The 20,105-nt window shown below is 47.1% G+C and overlaps 1 protein-coding gene across 2 annotated transcripts in view; it reads right to left on the bottom strand.

Annotated features, from left to right (window-relative positions):
* CHD9 (chromodomain helicase DNA binding protein 9) overlaps positions 1 to 20,105 on the bottom strand; it is a 2,123,706-nt gene that overhangs the window by 1,527,172 nt on the left and 576,429 nt on the right. For both annotated transcript variants that reach the window (XM_078670246.1, XM_078670247.1), the window contains exon 12: positions 19,635 to 19,772. In XM_078670246.1, the coding sequence (XP_078526372.1) occupies positions 19,635 to 19,772 (138 nt within the window). The remainder of the gene's footprint in view (positions 1 to 19,634; positions 19,773 to 20,105) is intronic.

Raw genomic sequence — 20,105 nt, 5'->3', positions numbered from 1 at the left:
CGCCCCTTATCCTTGGAAGGATGCAGAGGTAAATAGAAAGTAAGCAGGGTAACAGACTGTGCCAAATGGAAGGGTGTTACCACCATTGGCAGAAAATGTGCACTAGTGAAGAGCACTACTTTGTCCGGAAAGACAGTCAGGTTAGGTGGCTTGGATGACAGTGCCTACAGTTTGCTTATCCTCCTGGTAGAGATTGCCACTGAAAAGGCGTTTTGATAGTGAGCAGCCGATGGGACAATTGAGCAGCAGCTCAAATGGTGCACATATCAAGAAGGTAATGACACAATTAAGGTCCCACGGGCATAATAAAAGGAGAAGGGGGAAACAAATGTGTTAACCCCTTCAAAAATCTCTGCACAAGAGGGGACTTAAAGAGTGATGGCTGATTAACAGCTGGAGAAAAGCAGCTAGGGTCGAAAGGCAGCCCTGCAGAGTGCCCAACGCAGAGTCCTGCTGGGCGAAAGAACAAATAGGACGAGATCTGACAGAGAGGCCAATAAGGGGTCAACAGACAATTCTGGACACTATTTACAAAATTAGCTATATCGGCAGACGTACACCAACTTCACGGGCGGAAGCCTGGCTGTCAGAATGACTTTGCAGACTTCGGGGGGGGACAAAGGCTGTCCACTGTCGCTGCTCAATCTCCACGCAAGGAAAGGGAGAGTGGACCGGTTCGAGTGGAAAACCCTCCCCTGCTGCTGCGACAGAATATCCTCCTGAAGGGGCAGCCTGATCGGAGGATCGACGCTCATTGCCAGAATCTCAAGAAACCAGACTCTCTGTGCCCAGTCCGGAGCAACAAGAACAACTTGTGCCTGGTCGCTCCTGATCTTCTTGAGCACTCTGGGCAGGAGTTGTATGGGTGGAAGCCTAAGCTCCACTCGCCACCAAAAACGTCACGGAGCATGAAGTGCCGTAGACACTACAACGCGCAAAACTACTACCATTGCACTTTTTCCTCAGAGGTGAACAGATCTAACCAAGGCTCTCCCCAACGCTGAAAGAGTCCTTGCACCTGGAGACGCCACTCATAATCCGTAAGGCATCAGCAGCTGAGTTAGTCTGTTCTGGCGTTCAGAGAACCAGCCAGATGTAGAACCACCAGGGAAATGCCCTGTTGTTCCACCCAAGTCCAGAGATGCAGGGCCTCTTGACGGAGGGTTCACAACCCCACATCACCCTTTTTGTTGCAGTACCACATGGTAGCAGTGTTTTCCATGAACACCAGAACTAGCCTTCCTTTGATGGATGGTAAAAAGGTTTCCAGTGCCAATCTGATCGCCTGAAGCTCCAACATGTTGATATGGGGCCTCGTGTTCTCGTACTCTGCTAAACGGACAGTGACGTTTGGGACGAGACCTTCAGACTCGCAAGCTCAAGATTTGGGGACAAAATAGGATCCTCAGATGCATGGACTGCCTTATTGACGTCGCGCAAGATACTGAATCCCTTTGTGGGTTGGAAATATCATCACAAAAGAAAGGTCTTTATCAAAAGGACATAGCCTTGAGAAAGTTGCGCGACGATTTCCCTTTGTAAGCGGCGAAACACGTGTTGGCTCTCTGAAGCAAGACCAAAAGAATAAAGAAAGAAAATAGGAAATATGTATAATTTGTGCTTACATCGTGCACTTAACGAATTATTGATACACCTATGACGTGTGCGGAGTATTTCTTTGTATATTTTGTTGGCTTTGGCCACTATTTTGGGGAGGTTGGTGATTCTCCTCATCTTACAGCACCGTCTTCCAAATAAGTGGTTTTATGTACAAATACATGTGTTATTCTCCTGAGTGGCGCGAATATACCTAAGCATTATACCACTGTTCATTAGTAGTTTATCTGGAGCCTGGCTCTCGCTGGAGACCAGAGTCCCTTAGATCTCCAACTTCCCCGGATGGCAAACCTAGCCCAGAAGAGACGCATCCTTTACTACTATGAGATCTTGGTGGGGAAGGGAGAGGGGATATCTAATTGCAGTTTGATAGCCACCACTGTAGGTCTTTCGCAGTGCCCTCTGATATCAGAACGACGTCGGTGAGATTTTACCAATGCTGCGTCCATGGGAACTTCAGGTAACACTGAAAAGCCTGGAATACCATCTGGCATCGTCCACATGCAAGATGCAGGAGACCATGAGGCCCAACAGCCTCAGAGTAATTCTCGCTAAAATCCAGGATAGAGGCTGAAACATCGGTATCATAGCCTGAATATCCTGGACTTGCTGCTCAGGAGAATGAGCCTGAAACTGCACCGTGTCCAGAATTGCTCTGATGAAAGGGAGCGTCTGAGAGGGAGTCAGGTTTGACTTGGGTTAGTGAACTCCAGTGAATGCAGGAGATTCGCCGTAATCTGGAGGTAGGAGACTACTGCTTGGGACAAGCCCGACTTCAACAACTAGTTGTCGAGATAGGAGAAGACTGGAAGCCCTGATCTTCGCAGATGGGCTGCGACCACAGCAATCACATTTCTGAGCACCAGAGGGGCACTGGTGAGGCCAAAGGGGAGCACAGAAACATGGAGTGCTCATGGCCCACCATAAACCGCAGATAGCGACGATGGGCAGGCAGGACGGGGATATGGAAATGGAGTCCTGCAAGTCCAAAGCTACCATCCAGTCTCCCGGGTCCAGGGCAGACAGGACCTGAGCGATGGTGAGCATCTTGAACTTCTCCTTTTTGAGGAAGTAGTTGAAGGCTCTGAGGTGGAGGATATGACTAGGGCCTTCGGCCTTCTTTGAAACCAGAAAATAGAGGGAGTAACAACCACAGCCCATGTCTGGCCTGGAACCCTCTCTACATCTCCCTTGGCCAAGAGAGTTTTGACTTCCTCGGAGTAGTGCAAGGTGATCCTCCGTCAGCCGATCGTAAGTTGGAGGCATGGGTGGAGGGAAGTCTCGAAGATGAGGGAGTATCCCCTTCAGACTATTTGCAACACCCACTTGTCCGAGGTGATGTCCCGTCAGTGGTGGCGAAGATGGCGTATTGAGCCACCAACAGAATGAGCATTATCCAGGGGGATCGGACTAGAAAGGTTTTACGGTGGAGGAGGGGAGTGTGGCTTGGCTAGACTTCTGGCCATCCAATCCTCAGAGTTGGGGTGAACAGTGTCTCCGACCCGCAGAGGTTCCTGAACTTGCTGGACCCTCTGGCTGAAATAGGGTTGGCGTGGTTGCAAGCCCCTTCTGTAGCCACAAAAGGAGTGAAAACCAGACACTGGCAGGGATGACATGATGAGGCCTAAGGACTTGGCTGTAGCCCGTGAGTCCTTAAAACTCTCAAGCACTGCATCAGCTTTGTCTCTGAAGAGACAGGACCCATCAAAGGGCATGTCCATAACAGCCTGGAAAACCCCTGAAAATCCAGACGTCCTCAGCCAGGCATGGCCCCGTATGGCCACCATCGAGGAAATCGCTCTGCCTAGCAAGTCTCTTGTGTCCAAACCACAGCAGATGGCGAACTTTACTGCATCTCTCCTGTATGAAGCTGGCTTTAGTATATGGTGCACACTTATTTAAGTGAAGCACCTTGCACTAATCTAGACAACACTTATGGTGATTTTAGGGGTCTTAGAGAACCTTAGAAAGATCTCTAAGTAGTAGCTGTAGACAGCAGCTTTCAGGCTTAGTGCAGAAAAAGTGTTAAGCAGCTTGTTGTACCAGAACTAATCATACTGTAGGTTAAATGAAAAAGAACCACACAGTATAGTTATAAAAATAGTTATATTTATTATACGCACTCACGACCAAATTGGTATATCTCCACCCGGAGATATCAACACTATAGACACAATATTTCAAGTAATCACAAATACACAGTAGTGTCCAGGAGGAGACTGTGGCAAAGAGCTGAACGTAACTTCGACATCTAGAATGTTAGTAGGTCAGAGAGAATAACGGGAGGAAACTCTGAGGAGGGAGAGGTAGTCAATCCATCAATCAAGAGTATTTGTAAAGCGCGCTACTCACCCGCTAGCGTCTCAAGGCGCTGGGGGGGGGGGGGCTGCTACTGCTCGAAAAGCCAGGTCTTGAGTTGCTTCCTGAAGGAGAGATGGTCCTGGGTGAGTCGTACGTGGGTGGGGAGGGTGTTCCAGGTCTTGGCCGCCAGGTAGGTGAAGGATCTTCCTCCGGTAGTGGTTCTGCAGATCCGTGGGACGGTGGCGAGGGCGAGGCTGGCGGGTTGGCGTGTAGAACGTGAGGCGGTCGTTGAGGTGTTCGGGGCCCAAGTCGTGGAGAGGCTTGTGTGCGTGGGTGAGGAGTCTGAACGTGATCCTCTTGCTGACGGGGAGCCAGTGCAGGTCCCTCAGGTGGGCGAAGATGTGGCTGTGTCGGGGGATGTCCAAGACGAGTCGTGCTGAGGCGTTCTGGATGCGCTGAAGTCTTTTCTGTAGTTTGGCGGTGGTCCCAGCTTAGAGGGCGTTCCCGTAGTCCAGACGGCTGGTGACTAGGGCCTGGGTGACCGTTTTCCTGGTTCCAGTGGGGATCCAGCGGAAGATCTTACGGAGCATGCGGAGTGTGTTGAAGCAGGAGGAGGTAACGGCATTAACTTGCCTGGCCATCGTGAGGGAGGAGTCAAGGATGAAGCCCAGGTTGCGTTCGTGGTCCGTGAGCTTGGGTGGGGGGCCCAGAGCAGTGGGCCACCAGGAGTCGTCCCAGGCGGAGATGGATAGGCCGAGGATGAGGACTTCCGTCTTGTCTAAGTTCAGTTTCAGGCGGCTGAGCTTCATCCAGTCTGCGATGTCTTTCATTCCGTCCTGGAAGCTGGCTGTGGCGGAGGTGGGGTCGTTGGTGAGGGAGAGGATCAGTTGGGCATCGTCGGCGTAGGAGATGATGTTGAGGTTGTGCTTGCTTGCGATGGCTGCGAGGGGGCTCATGTAGACGTTGAAGAGGGTGGGGCTGAGCGAGGAGCCTTGAGGTACGCTGCAGATGATCTTGGTGGCTTCTGCGAGGAAGGGCGGGAGACGGACTCTTTGGATTCTGTCGGAGGCGATCCATTCCAGGGCCTTTCCTTGGATCCCGGCATGGTGGAGGTAGGTTGTCAGGGTGCGGTGGCAGACCGTGTCGAACGCAGCCGAAAGGTCGAGCAGGATGAGAGCGGCGGTTTCTCCATTGTCCAGCAGGGTCCGGATGTCATCGGTGGCCGCGATGAGGGCGGTCTCGGTGCTGTGGTTCGCTCGGAATCCAGACTGCGATGGGTCGAGGGTGCCGTTCGTCTCCAGGAAGTCTGCCAGCTGTTTGTTGACTGTTTTCTCGATGACTTTTGCAGGGAAGGGGAGGAGCGAGATGGGGCGGAAGTTCTTGAGGTCTGAGGGGTCTGCAGTGGGTTTCTTCAGGAGGGCGCTGATCTCCGCGTGATTCCAGCTCTCCGGGAAGGTGGCGGATATGAAGGAGTTGTTGATGATGTCCCGAAGTTTGGGTGCGATGATGGAGTCGGCTTTGTTGAAGATGTGGTGTGGGCAGGGATTGGCTGGGGAGCCAGAGTGGATGGTGTTCATCGTGTGGGTGGTATCTTCTGTGCTGACCTGAGTCCAGGCGCACAGGGTGGTGGTGGGGGGTGTAGGTTCGGTGGTGGGGTACGAGTTCTGAGCGCCAAAGCTGTCGTGTATGTCGACGGTCTTACGGTGAAAAAAGGTGCCCAGAGAGTTGCAGAGGTCTTGAGAAGGCGTGATGTCGTTGTTGCTGGCGTTGGGGTTGGAGAGCTCTTTCACGACGTTGAAGAGTTCCTTGCTGTTGTGGGTGTTGTTGTCCAGTCGTTCTCTGAAGGATGACCTTTGGTGGTATGGATCAGCTGGTGGTGTTTGCGGGTGGCGTTCTTGAGGGCTGTCATGTTATCCGTTGACTGGTTGTGGCGCCATTTGAATGTGTTACCATTCAAAATTTGTGTTATATTAATTGGACTATCCATTTATATGTGGGGTTTTTTCTTTCCAAAAACGATTTCTTTTAGCAGATACAGTTCCTCTATTCTCATTTGATGATCAATCATCATCGGTGACTCACACACCCTCCTGGGTCACAATTGTGGTGTGTTAAGAAGCTGTATTTAAAAGAAAGTGAGGAAACATGCAAAAGATTACAAGTCCTCCATCATTCTTACCCTCCCCTGGGGAACCGGTGATTAGATGGGTTAAATGGAAAAAGGTTTTCTGCAATTATGCATGTGTGTGTGTGGAACGAATCTGAGTGTGGAGAGGAAACATGCTTTGTTATTGCACCGTTTGTTGCAGAGGGACAAGAGGTGTTGGAGATCTACCAGAACTCCCTCATGCTGAAGCACGTGACCTTAATGAGTTTGAAATAGCTATAGCCAAATTAGATTGTCACTATCTACCATGGGTTACTAAATTTCTGGCTAGGTATCACTTTGGTATTTTGAAGTCAAGATCAAAATGAGTCGGTAGAAGAGTTTGTTACGAGTTTAATAAAATTGGCTTCAAATTGTTAGTTTGAGGGTGCAATTGAAGAAAAAATTTGGGACCATTCTGTTTTACGTTGCAACAGTGACAACATACGTGAAGAGTTATGGATGGTTTCGAAAGGTACTGATAAAGAAAAGGTGACAAGTGTGCGAAGTGAATGCACAAAAAAAATTAGGAAAGTAGAACCTGAAATGAAGGGACAAAAGAAGATAGAACCAAGTTTTAAGGGCACATGCTACAGATGTGGACTTGAAGGTCACAAGTCCAATGATACGTTTTGTCTAGTATGGTCACAGATGTGCAACTCTTGTTGAATCAGAGGGCATTTTAGCAGATGTTCTAGGAGTAAGAATAGAAAAGGTGTAATGACTAAGAGTCAAGAAACATGTCAAGTAGTAGTGTTACAGATAAGAGAAGCAAACAAATTGTTTCCCTCTGAGATGGTAACTATTGATGGAAAACAGGTTTAAATGAAATTTGATTCATTCTCGCGTATTACCATCACCTCAAATCAGACATCTGAAGAGACATTTGCACAAGAAAGGCAACTGAAGCCAATGGATAAACCTTCTGGTGTTATGGAGGGACTAAGATTGAGATCTGGGGTATTTTTAAGCTGACAAAGGAATAAGCGGGAAGACTACATCTGGTAAAAATGTATCATGTCAGGGTCACAACTTATTGGGCTGGGCTCACCAGAGAGAATTTGGAGTGAGTTTACATCCTACCAGAATTTCCCAGGTTCAGGTGGATGAAGTTAATGAAAAGTAGGACAAGTTCTTGTCATGTGTTCCAAGGGGTGGGAGAGGGATTCACTTGTAATTGTGCTGTTTATTTATTATGGGAGGGAGAAGTGTGGCAAAGAGCTTAATGTAACTCCAACATCTAAAATGTTAGTAGGCCTGAGGGAATAATGTGAGAGAACCTTGAGGAGGGAGAGGCAGTTGGGGGTGAAGTGCTGTTGGATGAGGTGCAATGAATAAAGCTGAACATACCTTTGAACGTGACTGTGTTGTTACTGTATGAGACATCACACAGACCAAGTGGAATGGGAATTGCGACTGAAGTCAGGACTAGGACCAGAAGACTCCGAAGAGCTGGGGACCCAGTGAACCACCTGAGGTAAGTACCCAGGTACCCCACGGAGGCTGTGTGTAGAGTGGAAACACAGCTGTGTACTCAATGCAAGCCAACGGGACAGTCATGGTTGCAGCTTTCAGGAAGAAGGACCCTTCCCAGTGGACCCTGAAGAAACCCCGTCGAAGACAGAAGATTGGAGAGTCACCCTACCGGTGGATACCCAAGGAACCAGGATACCTATACCAGGGAAGCCAGGTGCGAAGTGATGTCTGAAACCGCAGTAGACCACAATGGAGGACTTCAGAAAAAATTTAGCTGGCGAAGAAGGTGAAAGCGTCCGGTGGAATCCAAGGATGGATTCTTACAGAGAAGTACCTGAAAGCAGGGGGGGGACAGAGTCCATGCCACTCTGGAGAGACCAGGAGGCACAGAAAATCAATGACCACCAATGACAGAAGATGCAGGAGGGATGAAGCTTACCTTACCAGGCAAAGCCGGGGAATACAAGGAGCTGTTTACGAGCTGTCCCACTTCAGGAATCAAGTACCCAGGGGTCGGTGTCCGGAAGCAGCACCAAAAAACCTTGGCAGCAACAACAGACACGGTAAACAAAAAAGGTGCAGTGTTGGGCCCAGTATGGGCCAAAGGACTCACCAAGTGCAAGGGTTTCAGAGCAGGCCCGAGCAAGCAGGGGAGCCCACTGAAGCCAAAGACCACCCTCAAGAGGAACCACAGGCCGAAGTCACAGGAGTCGGAAGAGGACCTTGAGCAGCTCCCCAACGATGCAGGCCCACAGTGCAGAGGATGTGGTGAGGACAAAGATGTTGGCAGGAAGAGATGCTGGAGCTTCGTGTAGCCTGAAGATCTCTGGAGGACAGATTCAATAAACCTTGCGAACGGAAACTGTGCGGTGCACAGGGCTTCTGTTCGAGCAGTTCCGATGAGGGATACTGGTTTAAACTGGCGGAGAGGTCAGGCTCTGAGGAAGTTGCAGAACCACCACCTGTGTTGGTGAGCCTTTCGGAGTCCATGGGACGTCAGGAGCAGCAGACCGGTCAGCTTCGTTGTGGTGCCTGCAGATGCAGGGGAGTGACTCCTTCACTCCAAGGGCGATTACTTTGGGTGTCCTTGATGCCCACTGGCCTGGAGAGGAATATGGATGGATCACAGGCACAAACTACACAAAAGACTGGCAGAAGGAATAGACCAACAGCAGCAGGAGTCTTACTTGGTGCAGTCTCGGTTCGTAGGCAAAGTCACAACTGCCCAGACGGTAGACGCTGAAGTGGTTTTGAGCTTGAATCTTGTCGCATGACAAATCGGAAAAGCTACCCACAGGTAAGCCTCGAGTACCCTAGGGAAAGGGTTGAGACGATTCAAGGATCCCTTCCAGAGGAGGATACTGATGCCCTTTGTCAAGATTTCGCACCAGTGCGGGAGACAACGGCTCCCTGAACTGGTTCAAACTGGTGTATGCAAGGAGGGCACCAAATATGCCCTTCAGCAGCCTGGTGGCGCTGGCAAACGCCCTAACCCCAGCCCAATACACTAAGTCCTGTCTGGGAGGTGGTCAAACCTCGCTGTGGCAGGAAACCTATTCTGCCTTCCCCTGTTCCAGCTCAGCTCAGCTCAGCTCAGCTCAGAGGAGGAGGAGGAGGAGGAGGAGGAGGAGGGCAATAATGTGTTTGTGGTCGGCAGCAGCACTAGCTTGCTGTTAGACTCTAAAAGGATGGTATGGGAATACAGAGGGGTACCATAGGGGAGCGCCCAGTACAAGGGATCCTACATCCAACACTGAATCGGTGTTGGGGTAGATTCCAACATGTTTGATACCAAACTTGACCTGTTTTTGTGCAGCCAATATGTAGTTAGACATCTCGTATTTGACTTAATGTCCGCAATATGTAGTAAATGGCTGACCGCACTTACAAAGCTAGGAGAATCGACTTTCTAAAGCTTTCCAGCCTTTTGGATTCCCTGTCCGGGGGGGTGGAAGGGAATGTGCCGCAAGAAGTGGAAGCTTGGACCACCAAGCTTATTGGGTTAGGATGGTTGGTGAGTAAAGCTGGGTCGGCCAGTGGAGGCGGGCAATTGTTCTGTTGGACCAGGTGCCCAAAAGAACATCCGTCAAGGCCTCGTTGATAGGCAGCAAGGGTGCTGAAGATGAGACATCAGGCTTCACGATCTCTGCCAAGACGTTAGTCTTGACTGCCATCATAGGAAGCTGCAGGTCCAAGACCTCTGCAGACCTACGTGCCACCATTGCAAATGAAGCTGCCTCCTCCATACTCAGATTAGGGGGAGACAGCATAACAGAATCTGGGGAGTTTACTGGCATCACCCAGGTCCTCATACCAGTCCAGATCTTGAGGTTGCAGTATTTCGAAGGGATCCTGCTGCCCCTCCTAATCCTCATCATCCATTCCTAACCTTTACAAATAGAGCAGGTTGAACGGCATGGAGCCGTACGGCTCAGTTGGCGCTGGTCTCAGCATCTGTAGACACCCGACTGGCTCCGTGTTGTCTGGAATGAGGATTAGGGAGGCGCCGCCAGTGCGCCCGCTGGCTGACGAGGCACCGGAACGGCGCGACGACGTCTGAAATTACAGTTGGGGTGGGGCACCGGCGATGCAGAGAACCTTGGCGTCAGACGCCCCAGGGAAGGTCGCCCCTGGGGCACGACCACTGCCTGTCTGGACACCGGGACAGGTCCAGTAAGAGGCCATGGCACTGCGGCCGAAGGCGCGGAACCCAATGGATCACCTTCACCCAAACCTGCAGGGCCGAAGGCATGCCGGCAGGATCAGGCCAACCAAATATGGCATACATGGCGTCTTAGATCTCTTAGCTGGGTGGGGGTCGCTCCGGCCTTCCTCTCGACCGAGACTGGGACCAAGAACGAGGTCAGCAAGGCGACCTCCATTGCACCATCAGCTTTAGGGGCCACTCCCTCAAAGTCTTCGGCACCATTGCCCGGCAGTTGGAGCACTTTGTGTCATGGTTGCGCTCCAGGCACTAGAGACACACGAGGTGGGGGTCCGTGACCAGCGTGGCACAGCGGCAGGCTCCGTATACCTTGAACTCTGAGGTCTTCTCCCTGAACATCCCTACACACCCAAAGGAGTCAACAAAAAGTTGAAAAAAGTCTGTCACAAAATGACTGGGGTAGCTCTCTTTGACAGATCAGAGCTGGCTGGTGCGGAAAGAAAGGAACGGACGTCAGTGCGCCGGTATGGTGCCTATAAAGAAATGGACGTCACGACATCAACGACCCAGACACCTACGACGTCACATCGACGTGCAATATCACGCATCCAGGAAAATAGTTCAAATTACCTCAGTTCTTTGGTTAGGTATTTCGGGTCTAAAAACTCGGCAGTAGGAGCAGGAATTCAAAGAGAGATCCTCAAACGCATTAAAGGAGCATTAATTTCTTTCACTTTAATATCTCCTTGGGTCTCTTTTTCAAAGCTGGGTGCCTAGCTACACTCTGCAATTCAACCAGCAACTTACTACCAAATGTGTCCAAACAAAAATTTAGATTTGCCAACACTCGGCAACATTACTATTTATTAGAATGGAGTATTAGGGCAACTTCTTTCAAGTAAGTTAACCAAAACACTACAAGTACAAGATCATGTATGACTGAGGATATGAAACTAAACCTTTGGACATTAGAACATTATCTAGAAGCTACTGTACAAATAGCATGCAAGTGGTCAGTGGGTGGAAACGGAACACAAATTGGGAAGAGTCCGAAAAAATTACTTACTTACAAACAATTAGATTCTTTCTGTTGGATGCACTGATCCCACAAGATTCTTTACAAGAATAGCCTCCAGGCAATTCACTACTTTCAAACCCAATTAAGAGACTGTCAATTCCTTAAAGATGTAGTTCCTATTAATGTACTGGCCAATCCATTTTCTTCAATCAAGTCCATGCAGACTATTAGGAGTCTGGAGGAAAGGAGAAAAGTGCTGTGCAATGCAAACATCCACAGCAGTATCACCAAGACAAGCTTTCCTCAAAAACTCCAAGGAGAAAGAGATTGCATTTCTTACTGCAGCTGGCAGCAAACCTATCTATCAAGGGGAACCATCAAATAGATCTAGAATCCCCTGCTGATTAAGATACCACTGGCAGTTTACGGAATCCAGCATGGTCAGGGAGTCCACCATCAAAATCTCGGTCCTGGCCAAATAAGCTGCTGACAGCCTGATTTTGTTGCCTTCAGTCCAGTCCCAAATGTGAAAGACTTTCTGGCATAGCGGTTTCGACCGTACAGTGGTTTGCTAGTTCAGACAGAACAACACAGTTGTGTCTAGCATCAGGCTTTGACCTCACCAATTCCAACACAACCAACCTCCTCGGGGACCTGTTTAACCTCTGACTCACCCAGCAGAACCAACATTTATTTTTCCTCATTTGACTTTACAGAGAGCAATAGGGAATTTTTTTTAAAAAAGGAGACAGGGGAAGAGAAAGGCGGCAAAACCTTCACCAAGGGTGAAAGCAGGAACTTGCAAGAGTAAGATAAAGAAGCAGAATGTCCGATAGTGAATTAAAAAGGCAGGAGATAGATTTGGGACTGCGCATCCTTTGTATTTCTGAGCAGATCCTTGGGCACCAGCACTCATTCTTTTACAAATTGAGCACGGACTGTACCTCATCTTCAATAGTATACTCAACATCACAGTAGACAAGCCCTCAATGACCACCTGGTCCGACCATATGGTCCAACAATACCCTCTTCAACTTCAGCATACTCACTGCAGAAACACTATCATCAAAGCTTCACAACGGGATTAGAACAAGATCTCAGAAGTATCCTGGTCTTACAAATGTACACCACCGGCTCTACACAACATGCCCAAATCCATCTCTAACTTCAATGCCAGGATCACCACCTGTCCAGGTACCCTAGCTCCTCTCAAAGCCAACACAGCCATGAGAGCAAGACAAAAAGCAAGTTTGGTACACAGAATTGCAAACTCCACTGCAAGCAACTTGGAACGTAGATGGAGACAAAGTCAGAAAGACATCGACAAGAGCACCTACAAATTTGCCATCAGACACTATCAGCAAGTCAGAAACACCAAACACTAATACTCACCATCCACATCGAAAGCAGCACCAGCAGCTCAGAGGAATCTTTTCCATAATGAAAGACTACAACTCTACAGCAGCACACTCCACAGCGTAGCACTCTCTCAAGACCTTTGTTCTTAGCTGTCCGATTTTTCAACAACCAGATCAGCAGTATCCAAGTAAAAAAAAAACAAGCATCGGCATAGCCAATAGGTCCCGCCTTTGGGACCTTATGTGTTTAGCCAGAACTTTTGGCTATGTTGTAGAGCATTGTGGCTGCTGTGCATTATGTTGAAAAGTTATAATAAAAAGTGTTGAAAATGTTTGTTACCTTTATACAAACGAGGATGACATTATAACTGAAAAACCTGATTAAAAAAAAAAGATTTTCACATAAAAAATGTCTTCTAGTTTTCTTTGTATTTGCAATGCTGGCAACTTCTTCCTGCCTGCTCTCATGCTTGTTTGTTATATTTTTTCTTATGGGGGAGCAGTACATAAATAACGGGGGAGTGGAGGTTGGAAAATAGTAATTTAGGTATAACACAAGCAGCGGATGGACACTAGGGGATAATTAACAGATGCCAGATTCCAAGGGCAGACTGACTTGATGCTTCGGTGGTGCGCGGATGCAAAATGGTGGTGGTGAAAGATGTTTGGTGCTTAGGTGCTGACACTATATGGTGTGGATTGGAGGTACGTTGTGGATTGTGGAGTTGAAATATGTTGTTTGGTGTGTAATTATGCGGGGTGTATTGGAAATGTGTTGAGTTGAATTGTGTGGCCTGAACTGTGGTGTTGAGTGAAATTAGGCTTAGTGAAATTGTGTCAATGTGTGGAGTGCATTTATGTTGATTGGTGGTATGTGGTATAGAGTGCATTAACGTGGCGAGTATTTATGTTGCATTGAGTACACAATTATGTGGCGTGCAATTTTGTGGGACTGAGTGGTATTATGTGGAGTGTATTTATGTTGCATTCAGTAGAGAGTAAATATGTGGTGTATAATTATGTGGTACTGAGTGGTATGTTGAGTATTTATGTTGAGTAGAGTATATTTATGTGGTGTGTAACTATGTCACACTGAGTGCTATTGTGTGGAGTGTAGTTATGTTGCATTGAGTACAGTGTAATTATGTGGCGTCTAATTATGTGCCACAGGAGTATTATGTACAGTGTATTTATGTTGCATTGAATAGAGTCTAATTATGTGACGTGTAATTAGGTGGTACTGAGTGGTATTATGTTGAGTCTATTTATGTTGCATTGAGTAGAGTGTAAATATGTGGCATGTAATTATGTGGCACTCAGTGGTAAAATGTGGAGTGTATTTATGTTGCATTGAGTAGAGTGTAATTATGTGGCTTGTAATTATGTGACACTGAGTGGTATGTGGGGTGTATTTGTTGCATTGAGTAGAGTGTAATTATGCGGCGTGTAACTGTCACACTAAGTGGTATTATTTGGAGTGCATTTATGTTGCATCGAGTACAGTGTAATTTTGTGGTGTGTAATTATGTGGCACAGTGTTATTATGTGGAGTGATTTAGGTTTCATTGAATACAGTGTAAATATGTGATGTGTAATTATGTAGTACTGAGTGGTATTATGTGGAGTGTATGTTGCATTGAGTAGAATGTAATTATGTGGTGTGTAAATATGTGGCACCGAGTGGCATTATGTGGAGTGTATTTGTGTTGCATTGAATAGAGTGTAATTGTGACATGTGGTTATGTGGAGTGTATTTAAGTTGCATTGAGTTGAGTGTACTTATGTTGTGTGTAATTATGTAGCATTGAGTGGCATTATGGGGAGTGTATGTTTTATTGAGTGCAGTGTAATTATGTAGTATATAATTATGTGGCACTGAGTGGTATTGTATGGAGTGCAAACATGAAGACAGCACACTGCTGCCATAAAAATGATTAAAAGCGCTAAGCAAAGCTATAACATCATACTCAGCGAACTACCGAGTGATGGAAGATGTGTCTAAAGGGGCAAATTAGTCACCCCCTGTGTGTGTGATTGAATCGACACGCCCAGTTATTGGTTGGGTTTAGAGCAACCTGAGGCGTTGTAAGAGGGTTGAGCAGAAACCCGCCGCTCCTTCTCTGTAGTCTGTGACCCGAATGATGTCTAGTCCCTGCGAGTGAGGCCACACCCGGGCAGAGACTCACCCCACAAACCCCGCGCACTGAGGATTACTGCGGGGGCTGTGTTAGGAATTGTGATGTACCTCCTAGGGATCAATGTAATGTATGGGTGTGTGGGCTCCTACCACTAAAAGTGGACACAGGGGTGGAGGGCTGTGGAAGGCGAAGCATTTTTGCACAACTCTCGTGAAGACGACAGCTCCCGCTACATTGTTCTTTTCCACCCACGTTATCAGATGCTATTTCATTCCTGCAATCGCATGGCGCCTGTATAGCAGTGCACATAAAGTCAGTTAATGAATTTATTTATACGAATAACAGGAATACAAAGATGCTGGGAAATGCCCTTGAGCGGTCAAACCCAAACCTTCCTCCTTGAAAGGCTTTTGTGAGTCTAGGTCTCGCCCTGGCCAGTAATGCTGGCAGACTGATGGGGTGGAAGGGGCGTTGCCCTGACTTAATAGGCATCCCTGTGGGGTCTGTTTGAGGCACCGTCCTGTATGATCTGTGAAGGAAAATACATGCATTTCTCAGTTCCGAACTAGATGAGCCCTCACAGTGAAGGATGGAAAATCAACTTTTGCGCAACCTCTCAGGGTCTTGAAAGCCGCCCCTTGCCCTATTCTGTAGCCACACACTCCCACCCCGACACACACACACACACACACAGACACACACACACACACACACACACACACACACACACACACACACACACACAGACACACACAGACACACACAGACACACACAGACACACACAGACACACACAGACACACACAGACACACACAGACACACACAGACACACACAGACACACACAGACACACACAGACACACACAGACACAGAGACACACATGCATGCGGCAGTCCATGGTCCCAAGGCAAGCAGGATCCTGATACAGGACAGACTGAATCATATCCAGAGGTCGATCGGGGCAAGGCTGGTAGGGCAGAGGAGGTGCTCTCATGCATATTCCAAGGAGAGCTCCTTACAGTACATTCATATGTGTGTAGTCGGACATGAGAAGCCACGCCTCAGATTAAGAAATCACTAATGCAATATTAACGGTAGAAGGAGCTATGGAAATGCTGATGCACTGTTACCTTTTTTAAATTTATTTTTTTATGCAGATTTATATAGCACGAACTCGACCCGAAGGTATTGGAGCGCCTTTAACATAACATGTTTCTGCCTGGCCAGGCTGTGGCATTAGTTTTCTTTCTGTACAAATAGAAGAGGGAACTCCAACAGAGGGTGTATGAAAAGTATAAGCACTGAATAGGAAAAAACACATGCTTTGTGGCAAGAAACACCTCTTTCCAGTACATAGCCATCTAGAATTAACTACTTAAGGCCATCGGTAAAATGTGTGACAGTTTATAACACATCGCGTCCCTTTGTGCATCAGATGAACCCTTGAGGTTTCACAAAGGCTCAGGCTAAAACTAAAGACAATAGCACCTAAGATAAGAACAGCTACTCTTCCATCGTGTACACCGTCACTGCTGTAATAATGGAGGACATGACATATCTCTAAGGGCTTGAACAAGTTATCTGTTTTAGAACAGAATCCACGGCCATACAATTCCCAAACTCTCTGCCAAAATCATGGCGCTGTTGTTGTGTGGTGGACAGGCAGGACACACCTTGAACCAAGATTTCAGTGGGTCTTGGGATGTTATCACTAGTAACAAATGCAACCCCTGGCAATGCGGGGGGAGGCGGGGGGAATAGCAGGGGTGGGGGCTGTGCTAGTCTGGAAGGCGAATCTCAGACCCCTGCCCCACCACCTCTATCGGTGGAGATGCTTTGTCACTCTGGTTACGCCACTGGAAACTCTCTCTACGCACCTAGACAACGAGTCAAAAAGTATGAACCCTGCACTCAGACCCTTGTTCACACAGAGTAAACTGAAACCTGCAAACCGCTGTGCTGCTGCAGAAAAAAACGAATGCATTTGACCAGTTGTAGAAGTTATTCTTTTTTTAGCAGCAAAGCAGGGACACGTGGCGTTGTTGTCTAACGGGTTTTGTGCTGCTGATTCTATGGGAAATAATTTGATTGTGAATTTGAACATTAAAAAGCGAGCTGTGAAAATGTGCGAGTAAGTATCCTTTTTGAAGCAGCGTATTTCACTCGGTTCAGGACGAACAGAAATGCAATGAGTTGGCTGCAGCATAAAAACAAGATGCCCAAAAACAGATGACTGTAAAAACAATGTAGGCTAACCTCTTGTGATGACCTTGGTTCTGGGAAATCATAGTCTGCGCCACCATGATTCTGGTTTTGTCAGCTCGAGGAAACACTGCACGATACAGAACACTTACTTGAACAGCCCAGCTAACAATTCAAATACCCTTTTTTCTCAAACGCCTTTAAAACTTTCCTGCTCAGAATCTTAGCAAGCACAAGCACGGCAGGCTGCTGGGAGCAGGGGGAGGCGCGTGCGGCAGCAGGGGGAGAATGGGGGCTGTGAGATTCAATTGCAGGAGCGATAATTGCTGCCAAATGGTGGCGCTTGCTCCCGCAAGTGAATCTTCTGACGTGCACGCGTTGCCATTGAAGGCAATGGAACGGGTGCACGTGCTTGGCTGAAAAGCCAAAGCAATCCCAAAAGGCCGTTTTGCCTTTGCAGCGCAGGCGCACTGCATAGGCGAGACCTAAAAAATGACAGCCCTTCTGTCCATTTTTAGCTTCACCTCAGAGGACCACCCTGACCACCGGGCCCACGGTCACCATACAAGTAACTGAAACGACCATGCAGAACATACACACTTGCAACCTAGAACCGCTGCCCTCACCATGCCTTCATCAAAGAACTAAACCGCAGCCATCCTGAACGACTTATCACAACCAACTACTCGGATGACTGATGGATGAAAACAAACTGCCTCAGGCTCAACACAAACAAGACGAAAGTAATAATCTTCAGCAAATAAACCTCGCTATGGGACTCCACCTGCTGGCTTGCAGAACTCTGATCCACATTCCTCCCGGAATAGTGTTCGACAACCAACTCACCCTGTCCAGCCAAGTGAACAGTCCCCTGCTTCCACTCACTCAAGATCTTCAAGAAGATCTTGAAATGGATCCCCACTAAAACTCGCTGAACCTTCACCCAGGCACTCAACACCAGAAAGAAAGACTAAGGTAACTCACTCTATGCTGGAAACATTCAACTGATCAGAAGACACCAGACTATACATAACTCCATGGCCAGGCTCACCCACAACCTCCCATTAACATCACCCCACACCTTGAAGAGCTCCACTGGCATGTAATCTCCAAAGAAGTACTCGCCAAACTCCTCATGTACAAATACAAAGTCCCACAAAAAATTGGCCCCAAGTATTTTGACAACAGCATACATTTCCACAAAGCAATCAGACACCTCAGCTCCCCAGTTCCGGAAGTTGTGCCTTCTCCTACCTCGCATCTTAAAGACTGAACATCCTGCCACGCACATTAGAGCCTCATTCTCAGTTCTTGAAGTCCTCAAGAAATTGAAGACCTGCTTCTTTACTTAGAGCTAACCCTCACTCAGTTCATAAAGCTCCTGTTTCAGAGAGATTGCCAAAGCTGCAGCTAGGCTTGGCAGACATCCCAAGGGATTTAAATTGATACACACATAGGAAAGGGACGTTTTATTTTGAATGCAGTTCGAGGTTTTCTTAATTAACACATTTATAAATAGTGAAGACTTTTAAGGATCCAGTAACACACAATATGCAGTAAGTAGAACATCTGAGAAATTACTGCCTCTTCAGGAAGCTTAGTAGAGAGAAAATCCAAACCATTCTGAAAGCCAAATCCATTTTCTTAAAAACCGCTTTATGATGAACATTTTTGCCCTTAATCTAAACAATAAATCGGGCATCTTTACCCAATCCCTGCCAATAATTTATACAAAATACATATCAGTCTAAGGTATTTTTAAATTTAAGTCACTGCAACAGAATCTTTAGCTGTCATCAGTGGGTTTGTATTACTGACACATTTCAGATCCAGCTAGTTACCTATGAAGGTGGTTGTGGAAGAGAACATAGTCAGGAATACATAGATATCCAATAAAAACAGAGTAAAGTGACAAATGTAAAAAGATCAAACCACTAACGAAACTTGAGATTAAAGATTCTATAACAATGTTTATGGCACCAGGTCTGTCAATTTGAGACTGTATAGGGAGAGGTGTGGCGCCGCGGCCAGGGCGACTGACGCTGGAATATGGGGATCACGGTTCAATCCCCGGCTCCGGCGGCAGGTTAGCCCAGCACCATGTGACTCTGGGCAATAGCTTGCTTAATCTTCCCGACGGCCCCCAGCGCCTAGAGACCCTAACGGGTGATTGTGCGCTTTACAAATGTGGATTATTATTATTATATTATATATATTATTTCAAGTTGCAACTCCTTGCTATTATTTAGTTGAGGCTACTTTATCACCACCTCTCAATTAAATGAGTGGACTTGTCAATGAATAGGAACTACAGGATCTGGTATAACTAGCAAAGATGTCATTTGATTAACATGTGAAGAAGGATTCAGCGGAGAGGTGCATCTTTTTGCTAGATTTAAATTGTCGCACAAGCACACAAACATGCAAAGCAAGATAGGCCAACCCATACAAAACAACATAGGCCATGCAAACATGCCAGCTTGCTCATTTTGCATTCAAGCTTTCAAAGATCATGACAATCATGACATTGCAGAACATTCTACCACTAGCAGACCTTTGTAAACCCTCAGAAAAGCAGCAAAGAGCATGTGTTGTCATTGTAACATTACATTATTTATTATTGCTGAACTTCTCTGAAATAGCAGTTTGTGGTTGGAATACTCTACTAAGATTCAAAATATTTCAAACAGAAAACAAGTAAGCATCATCTTACCACACGTCTTGTGTCAGGCCTGTAAGCTTGCAGTTGTTCGAATTCATCTATTTTACTTTGGTCAACATCTTCTTTTAGTTCCCATGTACTATCTTCGTAGGGCAATGAACACCATTTAACTAAGTAGTAAGTAACAGACTGCAAAAAAATAAAAGGCACAATTATCTAGTTGTATAAATCTGTATGCCACATTTTGGAAGGAATTGTCCATCTGTGAACCAGCACAACTACCAAGAGCTCGACTACTATGTTGTTCAACCTCTCAAGTGAAACTGTATTGTCCCTCCCTTTCATTTCTTTGCATTCACTCTCCACGCTCTCAAGTAGATCTCATCGGATATCTTTCCTATAGATCTAATAAGGGCATCTCCTATTTGTTCTTTCGTACGTTATCTATCTTTAAGTCCCCATGTCCTGTGTTCAATCTCCATCACTTCCTGCATTTGCTATATCTTTTTATTTCATCTCATT

The sequence above is a fragment of the Lissotriton helveticus genome, chromosome 12, assembly GCF_964261635.1.
Source record: "Lissotriton helveticus chromosome 12, aLisHel1.1, whole genome shotgun sequence".
Lineage (NCBI taxonomy): Eukaryota > Metazoa > Chordata > Amphibia > Caudata > Salamandridae > Lissotriton > Lissotriton helveticus.
The sequence above is the reverse complement of the archived record's forward strand: the minus strand, read 5'-3'. Positions and strand labels throughout refer to the sequence as shown.